Here is a 26,889-nt window from a genome sequence, read left to right as displayed (position 1 = left end):
GAGAACCACACAAACGAAAATATTCTCTGCAATACCACGCTAAAATCCCGGCCGAGGCAAATGTGCCGGAATCCTCTCCCTCCGGCGATTCTCCGCCGGAACCCTAAAAAAAAACTTTCAATAAAAAAAAGAAGTAAAGCGAGAATATCGATGTTAACACTAGTATTTAATACAGGAACATTAGGCTTTCCATTGCAATCATTTCATTCTCAACCTTTTCATCTTTTTTCTTCTCAAAGAAGAAGAAGCGGAATTAGGGTTAGGGCAATGCCTATTTCTCCTTCTGCTGAAGAGAATGTATCTTTGCGTTCATTCAAATTGAACGAATCTACGTTTTTAGCTTCTCTCATGCCGAAAAAGGAGATCGGAGCTGATCGATTCATCGAGGCAAACCCTGGTTATGACGGGAGAGGCGTTCTTATAGCAATCTTTGGTGATTTTTCACTCTTTCTCTTGATTTTGATTGTTCTTTCTTACTGTTTTAGTTGTTTTTATGATATATGATCGTTATCTGTGTTATAAGAAGAATTTAGCTTGTTAAAATTGCTCTTCTTTTTATTCGATTGTTCGTTTTTTAGTAGCGCATCAGTATCCTGATCTGTTAGCTTGTTTTAATCATAGATTATTTTTACTCGCGGATCACAGCATTCTTCCTATTTTTTTAATCTTACTATCCTAATCTTAGAATGTTCTTACTTTTTTTGCTGTTTTAATGCTATTTGATCTTTATCTGTGTTTGATGAAGAGATTAGCTTCTGAAAAATGGTTTTTTTCCTTATTAGATTGTTCTTCTTTTTTTTAAAAAAACTTTGTTTGACCTTTCGCATTAGATTATAGGATGAGTTTAACTTCTTACTGTTTTTGCTGTTTTTTATGCTTTTTGATCGTTACTTGTGTCATAAGTTTAGCTTCTGAAAAATGTTCTTTTGGCTTCTTCTTTTTTAATCTTACTATACTAATCAGTTAGCTTAATGTAAGCTCAAATTTTTGTGTAATTTCTCACGACCATATGAAGGATTAGTTTTACTCTTTCAGCTACCCGGTTTTTTTTTTTTTTATATATATTATATATTTTTTTTCGTTATCGATTTGATGCTCTTTGATCCTATCATACTCTTTTATCTGTTTTTTATGGTATTTGATAGTTATCTGTGTTATAAGAAGAGTTTAGCTTCTGAAAAATGCTCCTTTTTCGTATTTGATTGTTCTTTTTTGTGACATAGCATGTAAATGTATAATTGATAAGTTATTGGTACTGTGTTTTTTCAAACCTTGCTTAGAATCATGTGTGGCACCATTTTAGAGGCTAAAAGTCAGATGTGAAATCTTTCAAAATACAACAAGATAATTCTTTTTTTTATTCTACCTTGACATATTGATTTCTTAGTTTGTTTTAGAGCATCCTTTAAACCTATTGCTGTTATCCAGATTCTGGTGTAGATCCAGCTGCTGCTGGCTTACAAGTGACATCAGACGGGAAACCCAAAATCATAGACATCCTTGATTGGTACTACTGGAACTCTGAGCAAATTGATGATTTTTGTTGGTTTGGACAGTGCAGTGAGTGCTCTCTAGACCTTTCTAAAACTTCCTTTAAGCAGAAATCATTTCCTTTGCAGCACAGGAAGTGGTGATATTGACACTTCAAAAGTTGTTAAGGCTGATGCAGATGGTAATATCATAGGAGGATCAGGTTGGTGGAGCTAGAAGTTTTTTTACTAGCATAAAATGAATGAATATATGTGTCTGCAAGTTTGGGAGCCCTAAATTCTTGAGCTGTAGTTTGAAAACTACTCTTTCTCGTATGTAGTGTTTATTTCCGTTTTTTTTACTCTTCTGAATCAAGTAATAGCCTAATAGGTCATGGGTTATTGGGAGATCAGTATTACTACTTTCAATTTGATTCTCATATATGTTTTTTTTTTTTTCCAAATTCATCGCTTATTTAGTGATTATGGTAAAATGCTTTTCTATTTGCTGTTAACTTTCCCTTCTTTTTATGGCAAACATCTTTTCTGCTTTCATCAAACCTCTTTTTTTCTTTCATGTTTTTTTTTAATTTTTTTCTTTTCTTATCAATATAGCTATTCAAGTTTTTTTCTTTTTTTTTCTATTTTCACTTTTGGTCAAAGAATATTTCCAGGACTCGGGATTCTGCTACTGGCTTGCTAGAGTTGGCTTGGTTTGCCAGGAAGCTAATTCTCTTATATTGAACCATGACACTTAAATTAAGCAATAAAAAGTACCAACTATCCTCTGGAATCCATCAGGATGTGCCACGAGTATAATAAGTTTTTAAAATGGAGGTCAACACAGCTCTTTTCATATGATAATCATTCAGTGTTAGCGAGCTCAGTCTCTAAGATTGAAACTTGACATTTAAATTAAGCAAGAAAAGGTACCACCTGTCTTCCGGCATCCATCAGGTTGCACTGTTACTCGTGAGTACTGGATTTTTAAATGGAGGTCAATGCATCTGCTCTTTTAGTTGTGAGTTGAGTTTGGAAAGGAAAATATTTCCAAAAGTTCCCACGTTTTTACACACTTAAAAAAGCTAACTTGAACCAACCCTATTCAATTTTTATTCAGAGGAACCTTCAGTTTATGAATATACCCCTCTAAACCATAATTATGTCATTTTCCTCCAAATTGTGGGAAGAAAAATTTTCTTGAGAAAAATATTTCCGTCAGAAAAGTTTTTCTTGCAATCCAAATGGGGTCTTAAAGAAGGGTATTTTATTCAAATTTTGGGAGTATATTGTCTGCAGTATTTTGATGTTACATGATTTTCTACTGATTGGCTAATTTAGGGGCACAATTGGTTATAAATCCGTTGTGGAAAAACCCCACTGGGGAGTGGCATGTTGGCTATAAATTGGTGTATGAGCTCTTTACAGACACTTTGACATCTCGTTTGAAGGTATACACCTATACTTTTGACCATTTGACTTTTTAAAGGGCTCCTTTTGTCTGAATTCTTGGTAATAACTAATAAGATACACATGATATGCCAGAAAGAGAGAAAGAAGAACTGGGATGAGAAAAATCAGGAAGCAATTTCAAATGCTCTAATGCGTCTCAATGAATTTGACCAGGTTGTTAACATTGTCCTTTTTCTTCGTCTGCCGAATTTCCATATGGTCACAAGCACTTAAATGTTATTGCATGAATATTTGTTCATATCATCTCTGTCTCATGAATCAAACACAATTTGGATGACCCTTTGGTTTAACTAATACCGGCTAAAGCAAAGTACTTTTTTTTGGGGTATCCTTCTAATTTAAAAAATTATAATAATACCGGTTATCAAGCAGAAAAACTTAAAGAAGCATGTGATAGACATAGCATTAATGAAACAGACAAAACAGTATGTGTGTATTCATGCAAAACAGTAAATTATTACTTAAAAGGGAAAGGAATCATTACTATATCCTATAGTTAAAGCAAAGACTCAGAGACAGAGATGATATGAACTTACTAATTCTCTCTCTTGATTATCTACTTGAGCACTTGTGACATTCTGAAATTTTGAACCAATCAATCCCGTGTTGTTCTCAGGGTTTCAAATTTCGGCTGAAATACGGAAATTTCCACTGAAATTTCAGATTTCGGCTGAGACCGAAACTGAAAATTATACCGAAATTTTACGATTTACGCCGAAATTTCCACCGAGATTACCCAAAACCGAAACCAAAATTTCAAACCTTGGTTGTTCTGTTCCATGTACTTTCAGGCATGGTTTTATCTTAATGTACTTACATGCTAATTCTGATTTCCAATGGATCCTGTTCGTTATTTACAATGACATGGCTCTTTGCAGAGACATGTTAAAGTGGAAGATATCAGCTTAAAAAAGTCTCGTGAAGACCTTCAAAATAGAGTTGATTTTCTTAGAAAACAAGCTGAAGTAAGTGACTGCGTGTTGAGTTGTATATTTCAATTTTGTCTGCTCAACTGTGTTATTCTTAGAAGCTTTATTTTATCTATTTCAGATTTATGATGATAGGGGACCTGTCATTGATGCTGTTGTATGGAATGATGGTGATGTATGGAGGGTTGCTGTTGACACACAGAGTCTTGAGGATGATCCAAAGCATGGGAAACTGGCTGATTTCATTCCTCTAACGAACTTTAGGTGTGGTCTGCTAATGCAGTGGGACTTTTTTTTCTCTCTGTTTAATGCTTTTGATGTTTGGAATGGTGTATGAATCTTGCGTTACATTTGTTGAAGAGTGTTGTAGGGTAGTTTGGTCATTATGTATGTGAGTGATTTTAGTGTTTCCAGGACCTTGAGCAGTGACAAGAAAGCGGTCGTGCCAAATCTCTATTATGAGAGTGATTTTAGTGTTCTAGTTTTTAAATAGTCGAATGACAGCTGATATTATTTCTTGATCCTTTTTTTATTGTATTTATATTAATGTTTTCCTCCTTGTTTTGTTATATTCTTGCATTCTTCCTTATGCCGTTAATGGAAAGTCCTATGTTTGGATGGGTTCACAAGTAGGCCTTGGATTATTTATTTCCATGCGTTGTGCTGGATTGAACGGAAATTTGGCATTTTTAGCAAATTAGATGCATGCTCCTTTGTCACAAATGTTTATGGTGAAGGAAATATGCTTTAAGTATCGTAACTGATTGCTTGGTATCATTTATCTTAAGTATCGTAACTGATTGCTAGGTATCATTCTCACACACACACACACACACACACACACACACACACACACACAGACAGACAATGGTACTGGTCAGATGTGAACCTTTTTTAGAATTTCCAGGACCAGCAATGGTACTGGTCATATTTGAACCTTTTTAGAATTTCCAGGACCAGAAAAAGTTCGATTCTATCGTCTGCACAGGAACCGGGCATGCCAAATCTCTTGTTAGAGAGGGATATTTTACTCATTTAGTTTTCAAATAGTCGAATGTCATAGCTGATATTATTTCTCTATCCGTTTTTGTTTCCGTTTTCCTCTTTGTCTTGTTACATTCATGCATACTTCCTGATGCTGTTAATGGAAAGTCCTATGTTTGGGTGGGCCCATCAATAGGCCTTGGATTATTTATTTCTATGCATTGTGCAGGATTGAACAAAAGTTTGGCATTTTTACCAAATTAGATGCATGCTCGTTTGTCACAAATGTTTATGATGAAGGAAATTTGCTAAGTATCGTAACTGATTGCTCCCCCCATGGTACTCATGTTGCTGGTATTGCAACTGCTTTCCATCCCAATGTAAGTTCTGTCTTATAATACGATAGAAATATCTATGTTGTTTTTATCTCCACTTGCTTTTCTGTACTCTTATGACAATCGTTATATGCTGTTCTGGACCATCATATCACCATATAGGATCCCTTGCTAAATGGAGTTGCACCTGGAGCACAACTGATATCTTGTAAAATTGGAGACACCCGTTTAGGTTCAATGGAAACTGGAACTGGTTTGACGCGAGCATTGATAGCTGCAGTGGAGGTAAGTTTAAGTTCATATGGTATATATTATAATCCGTTAATTCCTAACAAACAAAATTACCTAGCTTTCCAAATACTTTAGTTGTATCTTATGTGAAGCCCTAAGAATTATACTGATCATGTTATAGTGCTGACTGCTCTTGTCTGTATATGTTTGTGAGTGATACGCAATTTTTATTATTTGAGTTGAATGCAGAAGCTAGGTGATGACTATTAACTCCCTCAGATTAGGGCGCAAGAAATACTTATATAATAAAATCTGCATTGATTTTTCCATTGTACTTCTTTACGCTGTGAATGTACCCTTTGAAAACACATGCATTGGAATTTAAATTACGGTGTCAATTAATCAAGGAGTGTAAACTATATATGAAATATATGTAAGGTGTCAAATGAGATAAAAGCCATTTGTTTAGAACAGAACAAGTAAACAAAGTAAATTCCTGCTGCATGAATCCACTGCCATATTTAAGATATCTTTTCTGTAAGAGTGTAAGACAATAATGTAAATTTGTACCAAGGTTGCTAGAGCGGGAATCGCAATAGGAATCGAAATCGGGAATTGAAGGCTCCCGGGATGGAATCGAAATCGGGAATCGAAGGCGCCCTGGATGGTCGGAAGCGGGAATCGTGAAGTCGCCGTAGAGTCACCGGGGAATCGCCGGGGAGTTGTTGGAGAGTTGCGAATCGCGGTTCACAAAATTGGGAATCGAGGTTTCCAAAAAGTGAGAACTGTGGCTCCCAAAATTGGGAATCAGGGTTCCGGCGAATCCGAACCCCGATTCCCAATTTTCAGGGATTCAAAATGATTCCTGTTTCAGAATCGCATATTGGGGAATTGGGATTCCCCAGTCCAAGGTGCGATTCCTGCTTCCTTGATATGTACTAAAGAAGAAGAAAAAATACAGAAAATAATATGCCCTAGAAGGCCATCAGTTAGAAGAATGGAACTAGGGAAACCGTAATATTCTTCATGGAAAACAAAGCATTAGCCTTTTTTAAACTTAACTTCGAGGGATCCAGCATTTGCAACCCGGGACCCTCAGGGATTGGTGGTCTCCTTAGAGACGAGGAGGGGTCTACAGTTTGGGCTTTCTCTGGTCCAATTGGATCTGCTGATTCCAATGAGGCAGAGGTTAGAGCGGCTCTTTAGGGTATGAGGTCTCTTGAGTCTCATGATCTATTTATGATAATAGTGGAGGGCGACTCGTTTAATGTTATTGGGTGGCTGAAGGGTAGCAAATACCACCCTTGGAGATTTGCTCACTGGTTCAATGAGATTAGGGATCACATTGGCAGGCCGGAGGTCATTTTTCAGCATGTTAAAAGGTCCGCTAATTCAGAAGCTGATAGACTTGCTAGGGATTGAGTCGCGAGGGAGCTTTTCCTTCCTCCATGAGAGTTTTGCTATTTGGCTTTTCATGCTTTTCCTCAATTATTGTCTCTCTCTTGGTCCGGACCTACTCGGCCGAGCTTGTATATTCTTTCATTTTCACACACACACACACACACACACACACACACTTTTTACCATTAAAAAAAGAAAAGAAAAGAAAAGAAAAAGAAAATAACAAAGCATTTGCCCAGAAAGTACTCTTTTCTCTTCTCAATAGAAAACAATGCATTAGCCTAAAAAGTTGTCTCTGTATTTGTTTTTCTTTTATATATGAAAGCCCTAGGTTTGATACCCCTCATGAATTTTTGTGCAAAGAAATAAAATAAAATTACTAAAGTGTCTCCCATAAGGTATTTAAATAAAAATGAGAAATCTGCCCCCATGTGATTAGAAGAGCCCTGATCTTGGAAACTTCGACAACCCCAAGACTCGGTTTTCGACTCCACCGCCACCTAGATCCCCAGTCAAGTGAGGCCATTCCAGAAAGAGCTCCTTTTCAAAGCAGGGTTTTAAATTTCAATCTCGGTTTTGGTTTCGGTTGCCATGAAAACAAAAACTTTTTGGTTTTGGTTGAAATTTTCGATGGAAAGCCTTGTAAAACCACAGAAATGCATGGAAACATATGCAAATAATTGATTCTTGAGATGAAACTTCAGGAACTGCTAGAAGAAGCACAAATACACAATTAGAAACCATTACATAAGCAAGATAACCATCAATAATGGTTTAACAACATTGAACACCTAGTGACATGTGTTGCCTGACATGTCTGATAATTCAGTACATACCAAATTGCACGTGTAATTCATTTAAACATTTATACATAATACATAACACAATATTTTCACATGCAAATCATATAAATATATTTATTTATGTAACACATACTAATATAATATATCACTTGTATGTATGTATGTATATATATGATATATATTCGAAGAGAAAATTGTGGAAAGTCCGGGAACCGAGTTGGTCGCTATAATAACTTATTTATTCTTCGAGATTTTGTGCTGCTGTACTTCAGTCTTGGTTATAACTATCATACATATCTTTTGCAGCACAAGTGCGATCTCATCAACATGAGCTATGGAGAGGCTACGTTGCTTCCGGATTATGGACGCTTTGTTGACCTTGTTAATGAAGTATTACCTCTAAAACCATTTGCCTTCTACTTGCTTGGTAAATATTCTGGGTTTTATATATCTTTCTATCATCAAGATTTCTACTAATAATACTTCCAATAATAATTTCAGGCAGTTAATAAACACCATGTGATATTCATCAGTAGTGCTGGCAACAGTGGACCTGCATTAAGTACTGTGGGCTCACCAGGGGGTACGAGTTCGAGCATCATAGGAGTTGGTGCATATGTCTCTCCTGCCATGGCTGCTGGGGCTCATTGCGTGGTTGAACCTCCATCTGAAGGATTGGAATACACTTGGTACATTCTCTTCCTTGTGCATACATATTTGAGTTAATATCAATGTATGGCTGTGTTGCATCAGTATGGATACGGGTGTACGAATCTGACATGGGTATCTAGTGTCGGATTCGCCAAACCTCAAAAAGAAGGATTTGTGGATTCGCCGAAATGTATTGATCAATTCTAAAGTTTTTTTTACATACTGATATGATTATAACAAGCAATGTATTAAATAGGTTAGTACGTTAAATAGACACAATATTTTATTTCCATTTAAGAAACTTACTATTAGGGTGGGTAAAACTCAAAACATGCGGCAATTGTAAATTTGTGGTACTGGTACCTGATAATAGAGATCTAGAAGTGTCTCAAAGAATCCTTAAGTATTGGAATCCGGGACGTGTCCGACACAGATTCTTCAGCCATCTAGAAGAATCCATGTAACATGGATGTGAATAGTTTGGACTTTTTTTTTTACAAAATAAAAGTGATCTCAACATAGATATCGACAAATCATAATCCCAAAATACAAGTGGTTGCTAATCAGTATTCAGTTCAAGGTTTAGGAACAAGATTCTTACTGCTAATTTACAATAGAAGTGCTAGAAAGTCGTAATATTGAATAAACTGAGCAAATACATTTATTTACAAACTCACATGATTGGTTTCCAGCATTAGGGAGTGACGCCATGAATGAAGATTCGAGATCGAAATGCAGCTGCCTTGCCTGATGCTCTGTCAGCTCATCTGCAGTTCCCATTTTTGACGAGCCATGACTTCCTTCATCTTTGTTCCTCCTTCAATCAAATTCATCCGGCAAGATGCTGAGTTTATTCAACGAGGGCAATAAATCTGAAAGCAGCGGGTGAAGCCGATGGGTCAACCATCACCAATTCCAACTTGAACTCGTCCATTTCTGTGATGGAATGTTGCACGCACTTTGCGGCGGCGGAAGCCGACGTGGTAGTAGATGCGGTGACTTCGGAGGCGACTAGGCGGTTGAGGGCCGTGGGACAAAATCCATCCAGTAGGGTATCGAAAAAGCGTTCAATGTTAGGAATGGTGTCTTTGAGGGAGTACGTTAAGGTTTTGAATCGGGCAATGCGTTTGAGGCATTCAGGCTCGTAATCGGTGAGATAAATAATGTCACGAACATACTCCTTCTGGAGCTTCTCCATTGCTTTGGTGATAGCAAAAAGATCAGCAAAATTGTCGTACATCTAACATTCATGCTTGTCATTCCAGAGTTTCACTTCCATGTATCCTTCGATTTGGTAGATAGGGAATTTAACTTTTTCTTGTTCGTTTAGAATGGAATGAGATAACCTAACTGCTATGAATACTTGGAATGCCCAAGGAGACACATCTCATGGCACCCCCAGCCATCTTTGGAATATCTCTCCAGTCTCCATTACCAGAACACCCATTTTTCTTACTCACATGGAAAATTAGCTAGCGTATCTGCCACCTGGTTTCCTTCTCTAAATTGATGCAAACAAAATTAGGCTTTAAGTGATGGATAAGGGGATTAAGTTCTTTCTAATAGTGCTTTATAGAATAGGGTGATTGGCTTAGTGAAAAAACAAACTAGCAAGCATCATGCCCCAGTTATTCAATACTCACGACCTTAATGAAAAAGCTGATTGGCGTAACAAAACCCTCGATATGCCTATTGCATCTCTCTCACCATATCTCCTAGGTAATGGGCGAATGAATGAGCTTTAAAGAAACACAAATGTTGTTTTACTTCTCATAGGTAGGTCAAATTATTGACGCAATTTAGTATTGATAGATTGGTTCTCCATCAGAGGCACATTAAGTTTGCATTTCGATCGAGCCACATCACTATTGATGAAGACATGATTTAGGTCCTCTTTTTTTGGCCTGGCACAACGTATGCTTGGAAGGGATTGGCATGGGAATTTCCTTCAATCTACTATCTACAGGGATAAGATGCATGGAATTTTTTTTATTAAACATCCAATTTTAGCTGGGAGGGCCTTCCAAATGAAAGAAGTTCATCACTTCTTAGGGTCTTTGTTTCTCACCAAATTCCACTGATCTAGCATTGAAATAACCAAACTTGTTAAGTGTCCGAACCAATTCATCTTTCTTATCAGTTATTTTTACCATAGTGGATTAAATGACCTTGATGGGGTTTTGCTGAATATTGTCCTCAACAAGAGATAAATTCCATTCTCCATCTTTATTTACCACATCCTGAACAAGTAATTTCAAGTGTCCGTACTCCCAGTTAGGAACTTGATTTATGAGAGGATGGCTCCCGAACCATTTGTCAGTCCCAAAAGCGACATTTCCTCTCCAAATAATCCATCTACTATTGCTTATCCAATCCTCTTTCATCAGGATCAAGTCTTTCCATTGCTTAGAGTCACCCGTTTTTCTATCCATTAGATAGAAACTTTTGCCTTTCAAGTACTTGGTTTTCATAAAGAGGTATGCTAAACTCAAGGGTGCCTTTGCAAAAATGGGCTGAAAGGGCACCCCCATTGGCCACAAGTCACCATCGTGCATTTAATACTCTTTGACTTGCAGTCATCATAAATTGACGATGATGACTTGTACCAATGGGGGCGTTCTTTCAGCCCTTTTTTGCAAGGGCGCCCCTGAGTTTAGCATTCCTTTTTTAGAAATTCACTCCAACAATTAGACTTGGTTTGCAAGTTGTATATACTTTAAGTCTAAAAGCAATGCTTACATCTTGCTGTGCTTATGTTATCTTTTTCGAAGGTCTTGCAAAGATTTTCTCATGCCACCCAATGATAACTCGTTTTTTTGGTCTGTTGTTTCCTACTAAAAGTTTGTAAATAAACTTTCTATTCTACTTTGGACAACTATAGGAGGTCTATGGGAAGATAATATTTATAGGAATGGATGACATTACATGCAAATTTACCTCTAGAAGATAGAAGTTTTCCTTTCCAGCCTTAGACCTTTTTCCGAATTTTTTCTGTAAGACCTTATAGGGAGGTTCACCAAAACATTCCATAGAAGGACATTTAAAAGGGGACACCGTTGCCATATTAAGAATTCTCCTCCTAGATAGGAAAACTTTGTTAGAGCATGAGAAGCAAATCATATCCCTGTTAATAAGTTGATTAGAGACTGCTTCATAAGATGCCAGGAACTTCATGATATTATCAACTGTTTTCATTTTTCCATTGCAAAAAACAATAGCATTATCTTTCAAAAAATAAATAATAGCATTACTTGTAAAGAGGCAGTTTGATATGGGGTTACAACCTCTAGAGCAAAGGAATAACCAGCCTTCCTACCCTAAAAATGCTTTCTTAGGCCGCTATCCATAACTTTATCTGCAATGATAAACAAGGAGATAGAAGATCAACCTCGCGAAGATCCCTGGTTGACTTAAAAGGTCCCTTCTGTTCACCATTGACCCATATTGAATACCAACATTTTGTTATAGTATTCTTGTTCAACTGGATGAAATAATTCCTAAAGCCAAATTTCGCTAAAGGCTTTGCTTTGGTCTGCGAATGCTACCTCTTCTACAGCCTTCTCAACAGGTGATGACCCAAACGCAGTGTCTGAACGTGAACAATTTGAGATTGCCTCATCCTTCACAGCTGTCTGCGTTTTTCACTACCTTCCCCTGTCCGTATTGCCATGAGAAGATCCCATTTCACCTTGTCATAAGCTTTTGCTGTATCGACAATATTCTTTCCTTTAGTAATAGTACTTTGCTCACAAGATATAATTTCATGAAGAACGATGGCTAACAGGTTACTAATCACCTTAGAAATAATCTTGCAACTGAAATTGCAAAGGCTAATAGGCCGGTAGTCAGACATAGCTCTGGGTTACTACTTTTTCTTTGGTGGGTTGTGGGTTATTACTTTTTTTTTTTGATGGGTAAGTGGGTTACTACTTATTTGGGATAATAGTAACAAAGGCTGACATGTAGGATTTGGAAAGATTGTCGCCCAAAAAAAAAATTCCCTAATAACTCCAACAACAGATACTATTAAAAAAAGGAACAGTTCCAACTACATTGCCTTTTATAATCTCCCAGTAGAATATAAAGAACATGCCATCAAAGCCATTAGGGTCAGGGACACCTTCAGCTGGCATCTGCACCATCAATAAGGAATTCTCCTCATCTGTGTCTATATTAAGAATATCTTCAAGAATGTAATGATCACTAAAAGTTCCATCTTCAGACCAAAGATTACCATAGAAAGAGCATGCCACTTCTTGAGTCAGAAGCGGGTCATCCACCCATTCACCATTATGCCTTAGTTTGGTTATACTGGTTATATGACTTTCTCTGAGCAATTGCTACATTAAAGAACTTTGTGTTTTTATCTCCTTTCAACCATTTATCTCTTGATTTTTGTCAGATTTTACTTCCTTCAGAAGCGCATGGTGAAGATTTTGTTTAACTATAGCCAAAACTTCCCCATTCTGAGCAGATGGATTCACCTCCTACTCACTTTTAACCATTGTAACCCCATCCCCCATCTCTGTAATATTTTGAAATACGACCCCAAATGTCTCTCTGTTCCAACTCTTCAGAGTAATTTTCAACCTCTTTAGCTTAGAAGCTAGTATGTAGATTTTAGTATTTTACTCCCATAGATGGGTTTTTGCTAATTCTATTTAACTACAAACATATTATTTCAAAAAAAATAAAAATAAAAATATTTAACTGCAAACATGGACCTTTCATCAGTGGTCCTCATCTTCTTCTGGAAGCGAAACAGTCTTTTGATCACCAAGCCCAAATTATTGAAAGGAAGAAGAAGGGATGGACTTAAAATGCAAATACCCTTCTAGAAGTCATAGGTAGGTCAGTTGCTTTTAGATTTGATTCTTGTATACCTAAAAAATGGGATGAACTCTTTAGGTTGCCAAAGTTGGTTTGTATTATGTAGTTGTTTTTCTTTGTTACATTATTTTAAATCTGGTGGAAATCAGCGTCTTTCAGTTATATACTCTCTTGCTACTTTAGCGTCCAAATAAATTACCTTGAAGACATGGCTAAACTCGCTACCTTTGACCTCATCCAAGTAAGGTTAACGTGTTTGCACACGGAAATACTTCTCTTGGGAATCTCTCGTGGAGGTTGCATCACAAGATATTTTTATTTTTGATTTATATTGAGAAAATTAGAAAAATAAAATATTTAAAATATATAAAAATATAATGTTGAAGAGAAAAATTAGGAAACTAATAGTATGGCAAATTTATTGGGATACTTTTGCTATAAAAAATAAAGGGAAATGATTTTTGCGCTCCACTTGTTTGTCGTGTAGTATTTAAAGGGATGTCAGAGGATATTACGGTTCTCAAAAAGCTCTTAAAACCCTCTAAATACTACACGACAAACAAGTGAGCGCATGTTTATCAAAACATTGGAGCGCTGAAATCATTTCCCAAAATAAAATATGAAGAAATCTCGATTTTTTCAATATCTTGGGAAAATTTTGGGATTTTGTCATTTTATCAAAAAATTGCAATATATCGTGGTATTTTCGTAAATACCAGAGGTCTTTGTGACTAATGCGCGTATGACCTTAAGTTGTGGATGAGATACGATGATAACACAACTTTGGCAAAAAAATTGGTATTTTACACATTCTAAAGGCACCGTATCTCTGACCTCTGTTTGGGAATATGATGAAACATTGTGCCTTTTTAAGGTCATGCGTAGTTCTTTAAGTTTTTCTGAATTCCCCTGGAATTTCAGATGTATTCTAACCTCTATTGTGGCTAAAATTCATGGTCCATGATTATCCATTTGTTTTGGCAGAATGGTTTAGATTAAAACAATAGTTTGTTGAGGTTGAAGTCATCCACGTGTAATGCGTTGTTTTGTAGCAACGAATCTTCGTCTCCGTGAGAAGTAGACCACAACAGTATTATATGGAGCATTGAATAGTTTATGATTGTTGTAAAAAATAAAGTATTTGTAGTGATATTTGAATCTGTAATGTATTGTTAGGCGTTTGCAAGGTTAAATTTCGGTTTCATTATTCATTTCAGTCGCCATGTAAATGAATACAATACGGTTTCTGGTGGAAATTTCAGGGAAAATCCCGTAAAATCACGAAAACTTTTGGAAACATTTGCATGCGATAGAAATTAAAGATGAAGCTTTAGGAAATGCTATAATATGCACAAATACACACTTAGAAACCATTTCATAAGCAAGTCAGCCATCCATAATAGTTTATCATCGAACACGTAATTACATGTGTTGTTTAACACAATATTCAAAAAAAAAAAAAAATGTGTTGTTTAACACCTATGACAACCATCCATGATTATCCAATTAAAGATTACCAAGTCCATCTTATCATGTTCTTTTGGAATGGCAATGATGTTTCACCTTTATATTTTCTAAGACCTTATAAATTTGTTAATTCATTACTCAAAAGATCAAAAGATTATCAATATATGTTCCCACTATCAGCCTCTTGAAGCCCCTGTAGTCGTTATTCAATTGAATCATGAACACAGATTCCTTTGCTGCCGACATTGGTTAATAGTAAAGTTAGGAAAGCATTCATGCTGATGGATGGTAGGCAGGTTTGGATCAATGTTACTGGGGGATCGCCCTCCCACACTCTCCGACCCATGATCCGGGATCGTCGACCCCAAAAAAGGTCGTTTGCGACCCGGATCGCCAAAAATGGCAACTCGTGCGACCCGAGAGAGAGAGAGAGAGAGAGAGAGAGAGAGAGAGAGAGAGAGAGAGAGAGAGAGAGAGAGAGAGAGGGAGGGAGGGAGGGAGCAAAAAAAGAAAAACTCTCATTTCCAGCTTTAATCTAATCATACTTCATTGGAGGCCAAAAAAGGAAGAAACAGAGAAGATGTAAGGAGACTAACCTGAAACAGATGTTGTTCCGACATAAACTTCCACTGAAGACCGCCAGTCGAAATACAATCCATGTACAGTATTGTAAAACCTCCTTTGCTGCCTGCTTCCTTGCTTTTGCAAAGAGGGGGGAAGTTGTAAATGGCATAAGAGAGGAGGGAAAAGGGAAACTGTGGAATGCATGCAGCTACTATTTTAAAAATCTTACGATTTATGATTCAAATCAAATCTTATGCATAACGATTTGAATCCCATGATTGAATCTTAATTTGTATGAATCTTACAATTTTCAATTGAATCTTACGATTCGATCGTAAATCGTACGATTCCTGTGATTTATCTAAATTAATTTTTGTATAAAAGAAAATAGGAATTTCTTTCGAAAGATCTCATTTCTTTTCTACATTATAGGAAGCCTTCGAAATCCCTCTCATTAGAATGTAGAAGAGAAAGGAGGAGCAAGAGTTCGAAAGAATCGAACCAGTCAAGCACAGTGCATGTGCTTGAGGGCATTGCTTGCATTGAGTAGGGCTGCAAACGAGCTGAGCCGAGCCGAACTTTGGGGTGTTCGTGCTCGGCTCGCTTAGTTTGAGCGTCGGCTCGTGCTCGTGACGAGCTTTATACTATGGGCTCGTGTTCGGCTCGCCAAAATTCAACAAAGCTCGAGCTCGGCTCGCTTGGCTCGTTTAGTAAACAAACGAGTTCGTGACGAGCTTTATACTATGGGCTCGTGTTCGGCTCGCCAAAGTTCAACGAAGCTCGAGCTCGGCTCGGCTCCGCTCAATTTAATAAACAATCGAGCCCGAGCTGCGCTTTTAGTGAGCCGAGCCGGGCCAGGCTCGAGCTTGGTTGGGTTCGGGGTCAGCTCGTTTAGTAAACACATCAAATAAATACCATTAAGTAATATATATATATATATATATATATATATAATATAGTAATATAACGAACATAATCCAAGCTTTAAAGATCGCCTCGGCTTTATGAACCGAGCCTAAAAAGTTCATGAGCTTGTCCAAGCAGAACTATACAAAGCTCGAGTTCAGCTCGTTTAATAAACGAACGAGCCCGAGCCGAGTTTTTAATGAGCCGAACCCAAACATGTTCGTGATCTATCTCGGTTCATTCGCAACCCTAACATTGAGGTGGGATATGACTATAATGAGGTCAACATTAACGAATCTCGTCTTTTTTGATTGATATTTCTCATTTGATGATTGAGATACGATCTTGTGAATTTTTTTATTTTTAAGATTATTATGCAATATGTATGGGTTTGGATGAGAAATATAGGATTACTGTGTCAAATTTGTTAGCAAACAATTTGTATTACAATATTGAATGATTAATCACGGTAGTTTCTATTTAAATTAATGAAGTTGAATGAAAAATGAATAATTGGCTATTTTTTATTCTTTAATTTATTTATATAATTTTTTATTATATATATATATTATTTATTTATATATTTCTGAATGAATGTTACGATTTACGATCCCGTATGATTCAACCCTTATTACGATTCGATTCCGATTTTCAAAACATTGCATGCAACCACTTAAAAACCCTAAACAAAAATCCGACCACAAGCCTTCTGATATTGGCAATTTGGCATTGCAAGTTTTAACCTCCTTTTTAAACAGTTGTCAAATGTTATTACCTTTCCTCCTTTCCCAGAAACTGATATTGGCACTAGAAGTTTTAATCTCTTTTTTAAACAGTCGTCAAACGTGATTACCTTTTCCAAAAACTGTCTGTGGCCACCAGTTGATATGCTTGACCATCATATTTAAGATAATGCCTAACAATGCTTTAGCATCTCTTGCATAATAGTAAACTAGATAGAGAGAGCACATGAGTGACCCGGATTAGAGCTCCAAACCAACCCGTGACTCCAAATAGCGAACCAACTTAGCCTACCCTCATCATACCCCATACCTATTTCCGTACCGCGTACTGGATTGCCATCGTACCCCATACCTGTTTCCGTACCGCGTACTGGAACGAACCGCGTTCCAGGTAACATTGGTTTGGATCATCATCTTCTTTCTTTCAAGTTAATTAATGACTTAGTAAAGAAATACAATTAATTTTCAGTCAACAACTAATTAATCTTTTCACCGGGCATAAAATTAAACGATACTTTGTTCCCACTTCTTGAAATGGTATGTGTTCTTCACTAACCCCTTTGTTGGGCTCGTCCTCAGTTTCTTTTGTTTGTCTTCTGCACACCTTTTTTTTTCTTGCGAGTCTTTCTATTTAATTCATGAACGGTAATAATTTTATTATGAATGTAACAGGTCTAGCCGAGGCCCAACAGTTGATGGGGATCTTGGCGTCTGCATAAGTGCTCCTGGCGGGGCCGTGGCTCCTGTCCCAACATGGACTCTGCAGCGACGCATGCTCATGAATGGAACTTCAATGGCATCTCCATCTGCTTGTGGCGGGGTTGCACTATTGATTAGTGCGATGAAGGTTGCTTCTTGTTCTTGTGATATTTCTATATTTCTATATATATATGAGAAAACGGTTTCTACACACATGTGTAGATAAGTTATCTACACACTAGCTTAAAATACAGTGGGGGCCACATTATTTGGGTGATCCAAACCATTCATTTTTAAGGCCCTCACATAGATAGGGTGTCCACAAAAATCAGATCCAAAGGATCATCCTAACCATTCGAACTGTGGAGGCAAAAATTGGACTAATTTGTGAAGGTTTAAAGACATCCATTTTACCTCCACAAATTGTAGGGCTGGGATGATCCTATGGATTTGATTTTTTGTAGACACCCTATCTATGTGAGGGCCTTTAAAATGGATGGCTTGGATCACGCAAACAATGTGGGCCCCCACTGTATTTTAAGCTAGTGTGTAGAGAACTCTCTACACATATGTGTAGGAACCGTTTTCTCTCTCTCTCTCTCTCTATATATATATATATATATATATATATATATATATATATATATATATATATATATATATATATCTGTGTGTGTGCGTGCGTGCGGGCGCGTGTACCTTTTTCTTTAATGTAATCTATGTAGCATTGTTGTTTGATGAAAATCTTGTGTTGTTGGCATGGTTTTAAATTTCGGTTTCAGTCCCAATTTCGGCCTTGGCCGAAACCAAAATTTCGTCCGAAATCCCGAAATTTTGGCTGAAATCCGGTAATAGAAAAAAGGTAATATTTTATTATCTCCTAAATTTAGGAATAATAAAACCCGAAATTTAGGATTTCGTGAAATTTTGGATTTTGTCCAAAATTTAAATTCATGGTTGTTGGTAAATGTTAATTGATAGTACATACAGACCTTATGACCTTGCAGGCAGAAGGTATTCCCGTGAGTCCATACAGTGTGCGCAAAGCACTTGAGAATACGGCAATTTCTGTTGGTGATGTTCCTGAAGATAAGTTATCCACTGGGCATGGGCTTATGCAAGTTGACAGGTCAGTTTTAGTATTTGTGGCCATAGTTTCTTGTGATAATGGTTTAGAAATTTCCACCTAGTGAAAATTTAAGTGCAACAAGGGTGGCTGACTTGTGTTTTGAATCGTACTGAATTTTGAAAATTACTCCCAAGGCAGGGCACATGAATATATCCAACAATCTAAAAATTTTCCGTGTGTATGGTACCAAATAAAGATCAATCAATCTGGGAAACCTTGTAAGTTCTCTGCTTGCCCTTTTTACATATGCCCCTTTTCTTGTACCTTTTTATTCAACATGAATGGCAGTGATCAAAATTTTTCATATTGAGCTAAGCATTTAAATTTTAAAGTTCCATTTTCAATTACTCATTCAATTTTGAGGTCCTAAAAATGCATACAGCCTAAGCAATAGTTTCTAGGTCTGCAATACCATTTCTAGTTACCTGAATAATTACTTTCATTATTAAAATTAGTAAAACATTAACAGAATTTCTTTCTTAACAAAAAAAAGAAGAAGAATTTCTTTCTTAACAATCACCGTCAGGACCTAGGTTAGCAAGACCATTTCTAGTTATCTGGATAATTATTTTCATTGTTAAAATTCAGAAAACATTAACGTAATTTCTTTCTTAACATCACCATTAGGACCTTTTTCTTTTGACACCACCTTCGATACATGGTTGGGGTTCCTACCACCAAGCTTTTCCTCTCTATTTAACACAGCATTGAAGTCACCTCCTACTAACCATGGATTGGTTATGCTAACACTGCAATCTTCCAAATATTTCTATACAAGCCTTCTTTCTGTTATGGAGAAAGTGGCATCAACCGCTGTGATAACCACATCAATGCTGCTTCTCAAGTGTTTGACATTGACTGTCATTGCTTGCTTGTCTGCTGAAACTAGAGAGAAATCTGAGGAATTATCCCAAAATAACCATATAAGCTGAAACTTTTCCTTTTCTTTTCATTCGTTTTTTTTTTGGTAGGTAGCTGAGATTGAACCTCTGATCTCCAGGTTGAAGAACAAAGTCTTGGCCATTGAGCTAGAGGCTCAATCCCATATCTGAGAGTTTTCAGTTCTATTTTTCACATATTTCGCTATCCTAAGTTTTAAAACGGTGTACCTAATAAATCTGAATTCAGGATCATTCGCTCTATTATAGCTAGGAAACTTATTCTATGCATCTTGACGAACTTGATAACTTGTCTAATTGTCAATTTATTCCTTACTCCCCACATTCAAAAACATACTATGCATCATGATATGATTATCTCCAGATGTTTTACCTGAGCGAGTAGTTACAACCCCCTTGACCTTCCATTTTATTTCTATGTTCTGGTTGTGATCAGTGTTCCAAGCTTCCCACTGTTCATCTCCCTCCTCTTCCATCTCTATGTTACATAAATCTTGGTTGGATATCAGAATGGCGATGGAATTGTCTAGTGCAGCCCTATCTGAAATGCTTTTAAGCTTTTTAGTGAGTAGTTTGAATCCCTCCATCTGCACCATTATCTCACTCATCGTCACTTATAACGTGTCTGACTTTAGACGACACTGCATTTTTAGCTAAAGACTGCGTAATTTTGTTTTTTCTCTTTGACCCACTGCAGATTTTGTATGTGGTTCTTCTACTTGTTCAACATAGGTTCTCCTACGTTTTCTATACTTGTTCCAGCCACCGGTCCTCATTTCTAGCATCTCTAACACTTTCATTCGCATCGCATCTCTAACATTTTCCACTATGCTGGCAGCTATATTGGCTATTTGCTACACACTTGTTCCCTCTTCCTGGTCTGTTTGTCTTTTGTCAGCCCAGGCCATTTTGGGCTTTAGTATTATATCTTTTCCTTTACGCTCTTCATCAAACACTAGGTCTCTGCCCGATTCTTCAGGTTCTTGCATTGTTACATTTCATTCCCAATTTTGCAGCTGTTGGTGCAATACGTTGGTGCATTCTCATATGCAACCTTCTGTGACATGCCTCTTTCTGTTGAGAGAAATTATATGGTGCCCGATCGGGCATCTGCCCTTGATATTTGATCCAACAACAGCCTCTTAAAAAGTTGGAAAAGTGGGCTCCTGTTGGATCAAATATCAAGGGTGGACGCCCCGCCAGTGTTGGTGCCCGATCGGGCACCGTATAAAATCTCTTCTGATGATGAACCAATCTAAAATCTGTCTGGTCTCTCTTTAGTCAGATCAAGTTTTATACATATCCTTGCATTATCGTTCCTTGTCCCATGTAGAGTTCGGAGTTGCAATCTTTAATACTCTCTCCATAGTGCTCCCTATGGCATTCAAAATATCAGCATCATAATGAGAGGGACGGATGGAGGGAGGGATTATCTTTCAACCAAACATTTTGGAAATCATTCTCATTAGCAGCATATGCCACTATCAATCACCCTTGTGACGAGTCGTCTTTCAGATTTTTGCTTTTCCTTACGAATATTTAGTCACAGATAAACTTGGTCTGCATTATGGGCATTTGGCAATCATAACATATTTGAACGGCGCTCAGGCTTGCTGAATGGCAGCTTTGCTAATAATAGCTGGAGGTTCCCCAGATATCTTTTTCGACTGTTGAGTGTTGCTGATTGGGTTTCTGGGTAGAAACAGGTTTGAAGTGTGTGTTGCAGTGAAAGAACATTTGGGGCATTCCTTTGAATTAGATGGGAAGGGATTAATCGGATACATGGTGGAGGAACCTTCTCCCTCGGAGGGGGCTCCCTAGATTCCGCCATTGGAGAATTCTGTGAGTGCTTCTAAGGTTCAGCGAAGGGGAAGAAGCGAGAGCTTCACCCAACTTATTGATCTATGTGCTTGCGCTCAAGTTCTTTTGATGGGAAAACTTTTTATCATCCTTTGACCTATCCATTGGCATCTCGCCCCGGCGCAAGCATTGGAAGTTTTTTGTTTAAAATCCGATTGTGGAAAACAGAATTAAATATATCACTCATGAAATCTTTTCTAAAACATTCTCTTATTATGTTGTTGCATTATAGGGTGAACTTGATTGTAACACCATCGACAATGTTTTGAAATGTTGAAAATTGTGTGAAGTATGGTATACAAGACAGTCCACATGGTTGTTTTATGGTGCTCTAACTGATTGCAGCTCCTACTTCACGAGGGATCTATCTAAGGGACGCGGGTTCATGCCAGAAAGTTACTGAGGTAAGATTTGATAGAATATTTTTACTTTATTTTCCTTGATATGACTTCGAAGCTTGCTCCGTGTAATTCCTAAATTGAAATAAAAAATCCCTTTTCCTGTTATTTTTTTTTTATTGCTTGCCATAGTTATAGATTTTGATGCAGGAATGCTAATTCCCGCAAAATAATACAAATTGAAAGTAAGTTAATAAATACCAGCAACTTTTTCTAATCTAATATGGTGGATTTTACTGAGATCGAATTGTATGAATTGAATTATTAAAATTTAAAATTGCAGCCAGTTCTAGAAAATTTACTTGAATAACAGATTGAACAGCATCACACCGTTTGGTTTATAGTAGAGTGTCACACCACGTTAAGATCTTGAGGATCTGAGAACAGATTCTTATATAATGTTAAAATCAATTACAGAAAAAGAGTATATAAAGTGGTCCTAATCCTGTTAAAACCATTAAAATGATTTTGACTCTTGGTCAAGCAACTCTACAAGACCCTCCTTAACAGCAAAGAAAAGTCTCAAGAGAATCCTAGACTTTACTAATTCTAAAAGACGTCTTATTCCAAATTTTACTACTGACATTTTATTTACTGGTCCTACAAAAAACTATTTAAACCCCACCTACATTTTATTCAATGGGCCTACAAAAAGCTACTGTAACCCAACCGATGCCCTATTGAATATCACTAAAATTTCTTGTAAATGATATAGGCGCAAACTACCAAAATTTGCTCATGACCTTGAGTTTTCAAAACTCAAATTCGAAAGGAAGAAAAAACTATTTATGTTTTCCTAAATAAGCCTTAAAACCCACCTATACTCATCCTAAAGATCATTTAAAAATCATTAAATTTTTTGATAAATAAAAACTATTGTCAGGCAAAGCCCTTTAGGTCCCTTTTTTTGTCATTAGTTGCTCTTGTATCTGATTTATGGCGTTTATGACCATATTTCTCATGTAGAGCTCACACTTAGCAACCATCACATTAGCAAGATAACTTGTTTAACAACATCGAGCACCTAGTGACATGCTCTGTCCTGAAGGTTTGATAATTCAATACATACCACATTTCACATGTTATTCATATTAATATTTATACATCATATTTCACATGCAATTCATATGAATTTATATTATGTAATGCAATTGCTATAATATACCACTAATACACTTACGGTTTTTGTTTTGATATGCATTTCAGTGGGGATGGAAACGGAAACATTTTGATAGTTTCTTGTCGGTTACGATGGAAATTTGAAACCATGCTGAAAATACATGTCACGAGAAGATCTTGTCAACATGTAGTGTTTTAAGCAATTTACCTATTTGTGTAACGATTGCTATGCACTGTTAAATTCCCTTTATCATAAAATTGGAGCACAATTTAATTTTCATATGATTTTTTGAATCTGTTACATGTGATGGACATCAGTAGCAGTGTAAAAACTGACGATCCCTGTTTATCTGCATATTCATTTCTAATTTCTTTTTATGGTGTTAAACAAAGACAAATTGGAGCCTCATGAAGTAACAAACATACGTTTTTGAATCTATTAAATGTGATGCACACCATTAAGTGTAAAGACTCACAATGCCTGCCTTATATCTTTGAAACTACTGTGAAATTCCATTTATTTGTCAATATGGAGGTGTCTACAAACCAAATGCTTTGGGCATATGCATAATTGTCAATTTGTTGGGGGTTTTTGCTTCCGTGCCTCTTAAGTTTTGGTAATAATTTGATGCTGGTTTTCCTTTCCCAGGATACGTATTGTATTTCTATCAACCTGGACTTTGTTTCTCATCACTATTGAGCTAGCAGTTTCTTTAGAAGATTTTGCGTTTTTTCTTTAAAATTCATATTTCCAATGTGGCTCTCTTTTCCATAAACTAAGTATGACTATTTTTGCAACAGTGGACTGTGCAAGTTGAGCCAAGGTTCCATGAAGATGCAAGTAAGTTGGATGATTTGGTTCCGTTTGAGGAGTGTATACAGTTGCATTCTAGTGAAAATTCAGTTGTTCGGGCCCCCGAATACCTCCTCCTTACTCATAATGGGCGTAGCTTCAAGTTAGTATGCGTAATTTTTAATGTTTTTAGTGCAAATGCTTGTATATTTTGTGATACCATCAAATTAGTTCTTATATGCAATGCATGTCGGCTGCCCCTCAAGCTGGAAGAGGTGTCCAACCTTCTGTGGTATTTAGAAGTTGGTAATTACATGAACAAAGATTGAAAAAAGGAGACCCGTAGTGGATGGAGTTGTGTCCAATGTTATTATAGATGTGGACTTAAACTGTGATGATAATGATGAATAAGTAGACCCACAGTGGATGGAGTTGTGGCCAATGATATTATAGATGGGGAGAACTATGATGATAATGATGAATCTGCGTTGAATTCAAATTTATGTTGATATCTAGAAAAAAATTAAGTACTTTTTTTTGCGGGAATTATTCTTTAAACACAGAGAGGGATGTGTACCTTGTGATATGGTTGGTGCACTGGAAATAAAATTCACACACACACACACACACACACACACACACACCAACTTATATACATACACACTATATATAGGGAAAATTATCCATACTCCCTTGCTTTGATAATGGCAGTCCTATCTTTGTTTTACACTTTTATTGTTGGCTGTTGGTAGCTTGTGTGGAATCGTAACAACCTTCCAACATTGAATTTGCAAAGGGTAAGATAGAGAGAGCATTGGCATTATTAAAACATAGAAGATGGACAACATCTCTCTCTCTCTCTCTCTCTCTCTCTCTCTCTCTCTCTCTATAAACACACACACACACACACACACATTTTCTATAGTGCATAATATAATTATTTGAATGGTGAATTTTAGACCCAGGGAACATTCCAAAAAACAAAAAAAATTAAACCAAGGGATTGCGATGGCGGCCATCTGGTCCGCCTTATTATTTGTGGTGCTGTAACGCATTCGCATGCACCTCAGCCAAGTCCAAAACCTCCTTGCGATAGCACCTGCAAACCTCTTAAGAGATTCCTTTTCCTTAGTCTATCGAATAGCCTTGAGAGAATCCCCTTAAATTACTAATGCATCGAGAAGGGAAGTTTTAACGAATCCTCTTCATAGTTTCTTGAGATCTAGTATTCTTATAATATCCTAATGGTTCTCTTAAATCCTTTTGCTAGCATTCTATTTTTAGGTTAAAACCATAGTTACTGGAGGATCCCTAGCTGGGTCGGAAGATCACTTCGATAGCTGTATTTTTATCACTTCCCAATTTTAGAAAAGTGATTTCTGCATGCTCCTTTTATTTAAGAGTTCACTTCATATTTAGTTATTATTTTTACCTAAAAGAGTATGTTCTCGGGATTGAGCCTCTAGCTCAATGGTTAAGGCTTTGGCCTTCAACCTTGAGGTCTGAAGTTTGATCCCAGCTTACTTACAAAAAAAGAGAGTAACATCTCCTTTTAATAATGCCAATGGAGTGCATTTAAAGCATAAAAAATTCATGATTTTTCAAGTAAAATTATATTTTATTTCCAAAACATAACATAGATCTAAATGAATAAAACATCTAGCTTAAAAAACTATAAATCTCTGGAAGTCATTATCCTAAGTAGCTGCGAAGTCATCTTTAATTACTTGTGACCCTTATCAAAATAAATGCCTCCTCTCTAACCTACTTTAGCCCTACCTCTTTCTGTATGATTTTTGTTCGGTTTGTATGGGGTTTCCTACATGCATCATGGTCACTTCCCATGACGTGTCACACATGTTTTCTCTTTTACTCTTTCTATTATTTTCTTAGTTCTTCTCGCTTCTAGCTTCTCGTATTCTCCTGTATCCGCTTTTCGTATTGTTTGCCGCATTCATTTCACTCTTTGGAAAATATGGTTAAAACTACAAGTTGATATTTAAGTCTTGTTATTTTCATAAAAATTTACTTTTTCATTTCTTTATTTTGGCAGCATAGTTGTGGATCCTACCGGTCTTTGTGACGGGCTACACTATTATGAAGTCTACGGCATAGATTGCAAAGCTCCATGTCGCGGTCCTCTTTTCAGGGTGCCAATTACTATAACAAAGTCCGTGGCTTTAAAGGAGCAGCCTTCACTAGTTTCTTTCTCTGGCCTAACATTTTTACCAGGTAGACTGTTCTGCTTTTATCACATTTTATTATTATTTACTCACAACGCACCATTTGCCTATCCGTTTGGATTCAAGTCTTCACTCTAGTGCTCCGCCTTCCCATGTTGCACTTTTGAAGTTTAAGTGTTCAATATTTTGTCTTTGGATGCTATGATTCTCTTTTTTTTGTGTAATACTAAAATGCTTAGTTCCCATGTTGCAGTTTTGAAGTCCAAGTGTTCAGTATTTTGTCTTTGGATGCTATGATTCTCTTTTTTGTGTAATACTAAAATGCTTAGTATGTCTATTTCATTCTCATGTTTGTATTTTACAATGTCTTTTCCTCGGGTGTGTGGTGCTGGTGATGTTGCTGCTGTTGCTTTGTGATTCCTTATCATTTTGTTTGTATGAAATGATGACAATGTTGTTGCATATGCTCAAAATGATTGGAATCGAAAAGCAAGAGAGGGAATTACACAGCCAGGAAGTTTTCGTTTGATTCTTTGTATCCATGCTTGTTTAATTCTCATTAGCTAATCTACAATAGAAGTGAGTTTTAATGCTTGAGATGCAAGTCTCTAGTTCATCCTCATTCTATACTAAAGCCTCAGCCCAAATCCTAATTAAACACAATACTTGCATCTTCATTAGTTCGCACCCAGCAATCTCCCTCTTCTTGAAACCTGAGGGTTTACTTTTGACTAAGGACAACCCTTGGGGAACTCTGTGTTGATTGTGCACTAGTGTTCCATGCAACCTTTCCTCTTTGGTGCTAATTCAAGGGGGTTGCATTGTATTGAAGATGCTTTGATGGAGATTGGACAGTGGACCTGCTATGCTCAAGATGTATGCATTTATGTGCCCTGTCTTAAGCTTTCCATGTCACCAGTAGATAGGAGGTCTACCACGGGGTATTTTACCTTTGTTGGAGGTAACTTAGTATCGTGGAGAAGTAAGCAAGACGTGGTAGCCAAGTCGAGTGCAGAAGCAAAA

The 26,889-nt window shown here is 36.8% G+C and overlaps 1 protein-coding gene and 1 pseudogene across 1 annotated transcript in view; one reads left to right on the top strand and one right to left on the bottom strand.

Moving 5' to 3' along the window:
• The window catches only part of TPP2 (tripeptidyl peptidase ii), a 65,011-nt gene continuing 38,122 nt past the window's right edge, over nucleotides 1-26,889 (top strand). Inside the window, exons 1-17 of the mRNA XM_077369870.1 lie at nucleotides 1-433; nucleotides 1,429-1,507; nucleotides 1,620-1,693; nucleotides 2,811-2,920; nucleotides 3,015-3,095; nucleotides 3,821-3,907; nucleotides 3,993-4,135; nucleotides 5,085-5,235; nucleotides 5,353-5,475; nucleotides 7,932-8,015; nucleotides 8,127-8,314; nucleotides 17,459-17,633; nucleotides 18,493-18,614; nucleotides 18,753-18,832; nucleotides 21,719-21,777; nucleotides 23,692-23,846; nucleotides 25,737-25,915. Coding sequence (XP_077225985.1) covers nucleotides 61-433; nucleotides 1,429-1,507; nucleotides 1,620-1,693; nucleotides 2,811-2,920; nucleotides 3,015-3,095; nucleotides 3,821-3,907; nucleotides 3,993-4,135; nucleotides 5,085-5,235; nucleotides 5,353-5,475; nucleotides 7,932-8,015; nucleotides 8,127-8,314; nucleotides 17,459-17,633; nucleotides 18,493-18,614; nucleotides 18,753-18,832; nucleotides 21,719-21,777; nucleotides 23,692-23,846; nucleotides 25,737-25,915 — 2,263 coding nt within the window. The 5' untranslated portion in view covers nucleotides 1-60. The remainder of the gene's footprint in view (nucleotides 434-1,428; nucleotides 1,508-1,619; nucleotides 1,694-2,810; nucleotides 2,921-3,014; nucleotides 3,096-3,820; nucleotides 3,908-3,992; nucleotides 4,136-5,084; nucleotides 5,236-5,352; nucleotides 5,476-7,931; nucleotides 8,016-8,126; nucleotides 8,315-17,458; nucleotides 17,634-18,492; nucleotides 18,615-18,752; nucleotides 18,833-21,718; nucleotides 21,778-23,691; nucleotides 23,847-25,736; nucleotides 25,916-26,889) is intronic.
• Nucleotides 8,880-9,655, bottom strand: LOC143859124 (vacuolar protein sorting-associated protein 28 homolog 2 pseudogene; annotated as a pseudogene).

The sequence above is a fragment of the Tasmannia lanceolata genome, unplaced genomic scaffold, assembly GCF_043159265.1.
Source record: "Tasmannia lanceolata isolate RefF3 unplaced genomic scaffold, GAP_Taslan_0.1 ptg000029l, whole genome shotgun sequence".
Taxonomy (NCBI): Eukaryota; Viridiplantae; Streptophyta; class Magnoliopsida; order Canellales; family Winteraceae; genus Tasmannia; species Tasmannia lanceolata.
Note: the sequence above shows the minus strand (reverse complement) of the source record. Positions and strands in the feature narration are given on the sequence as shown.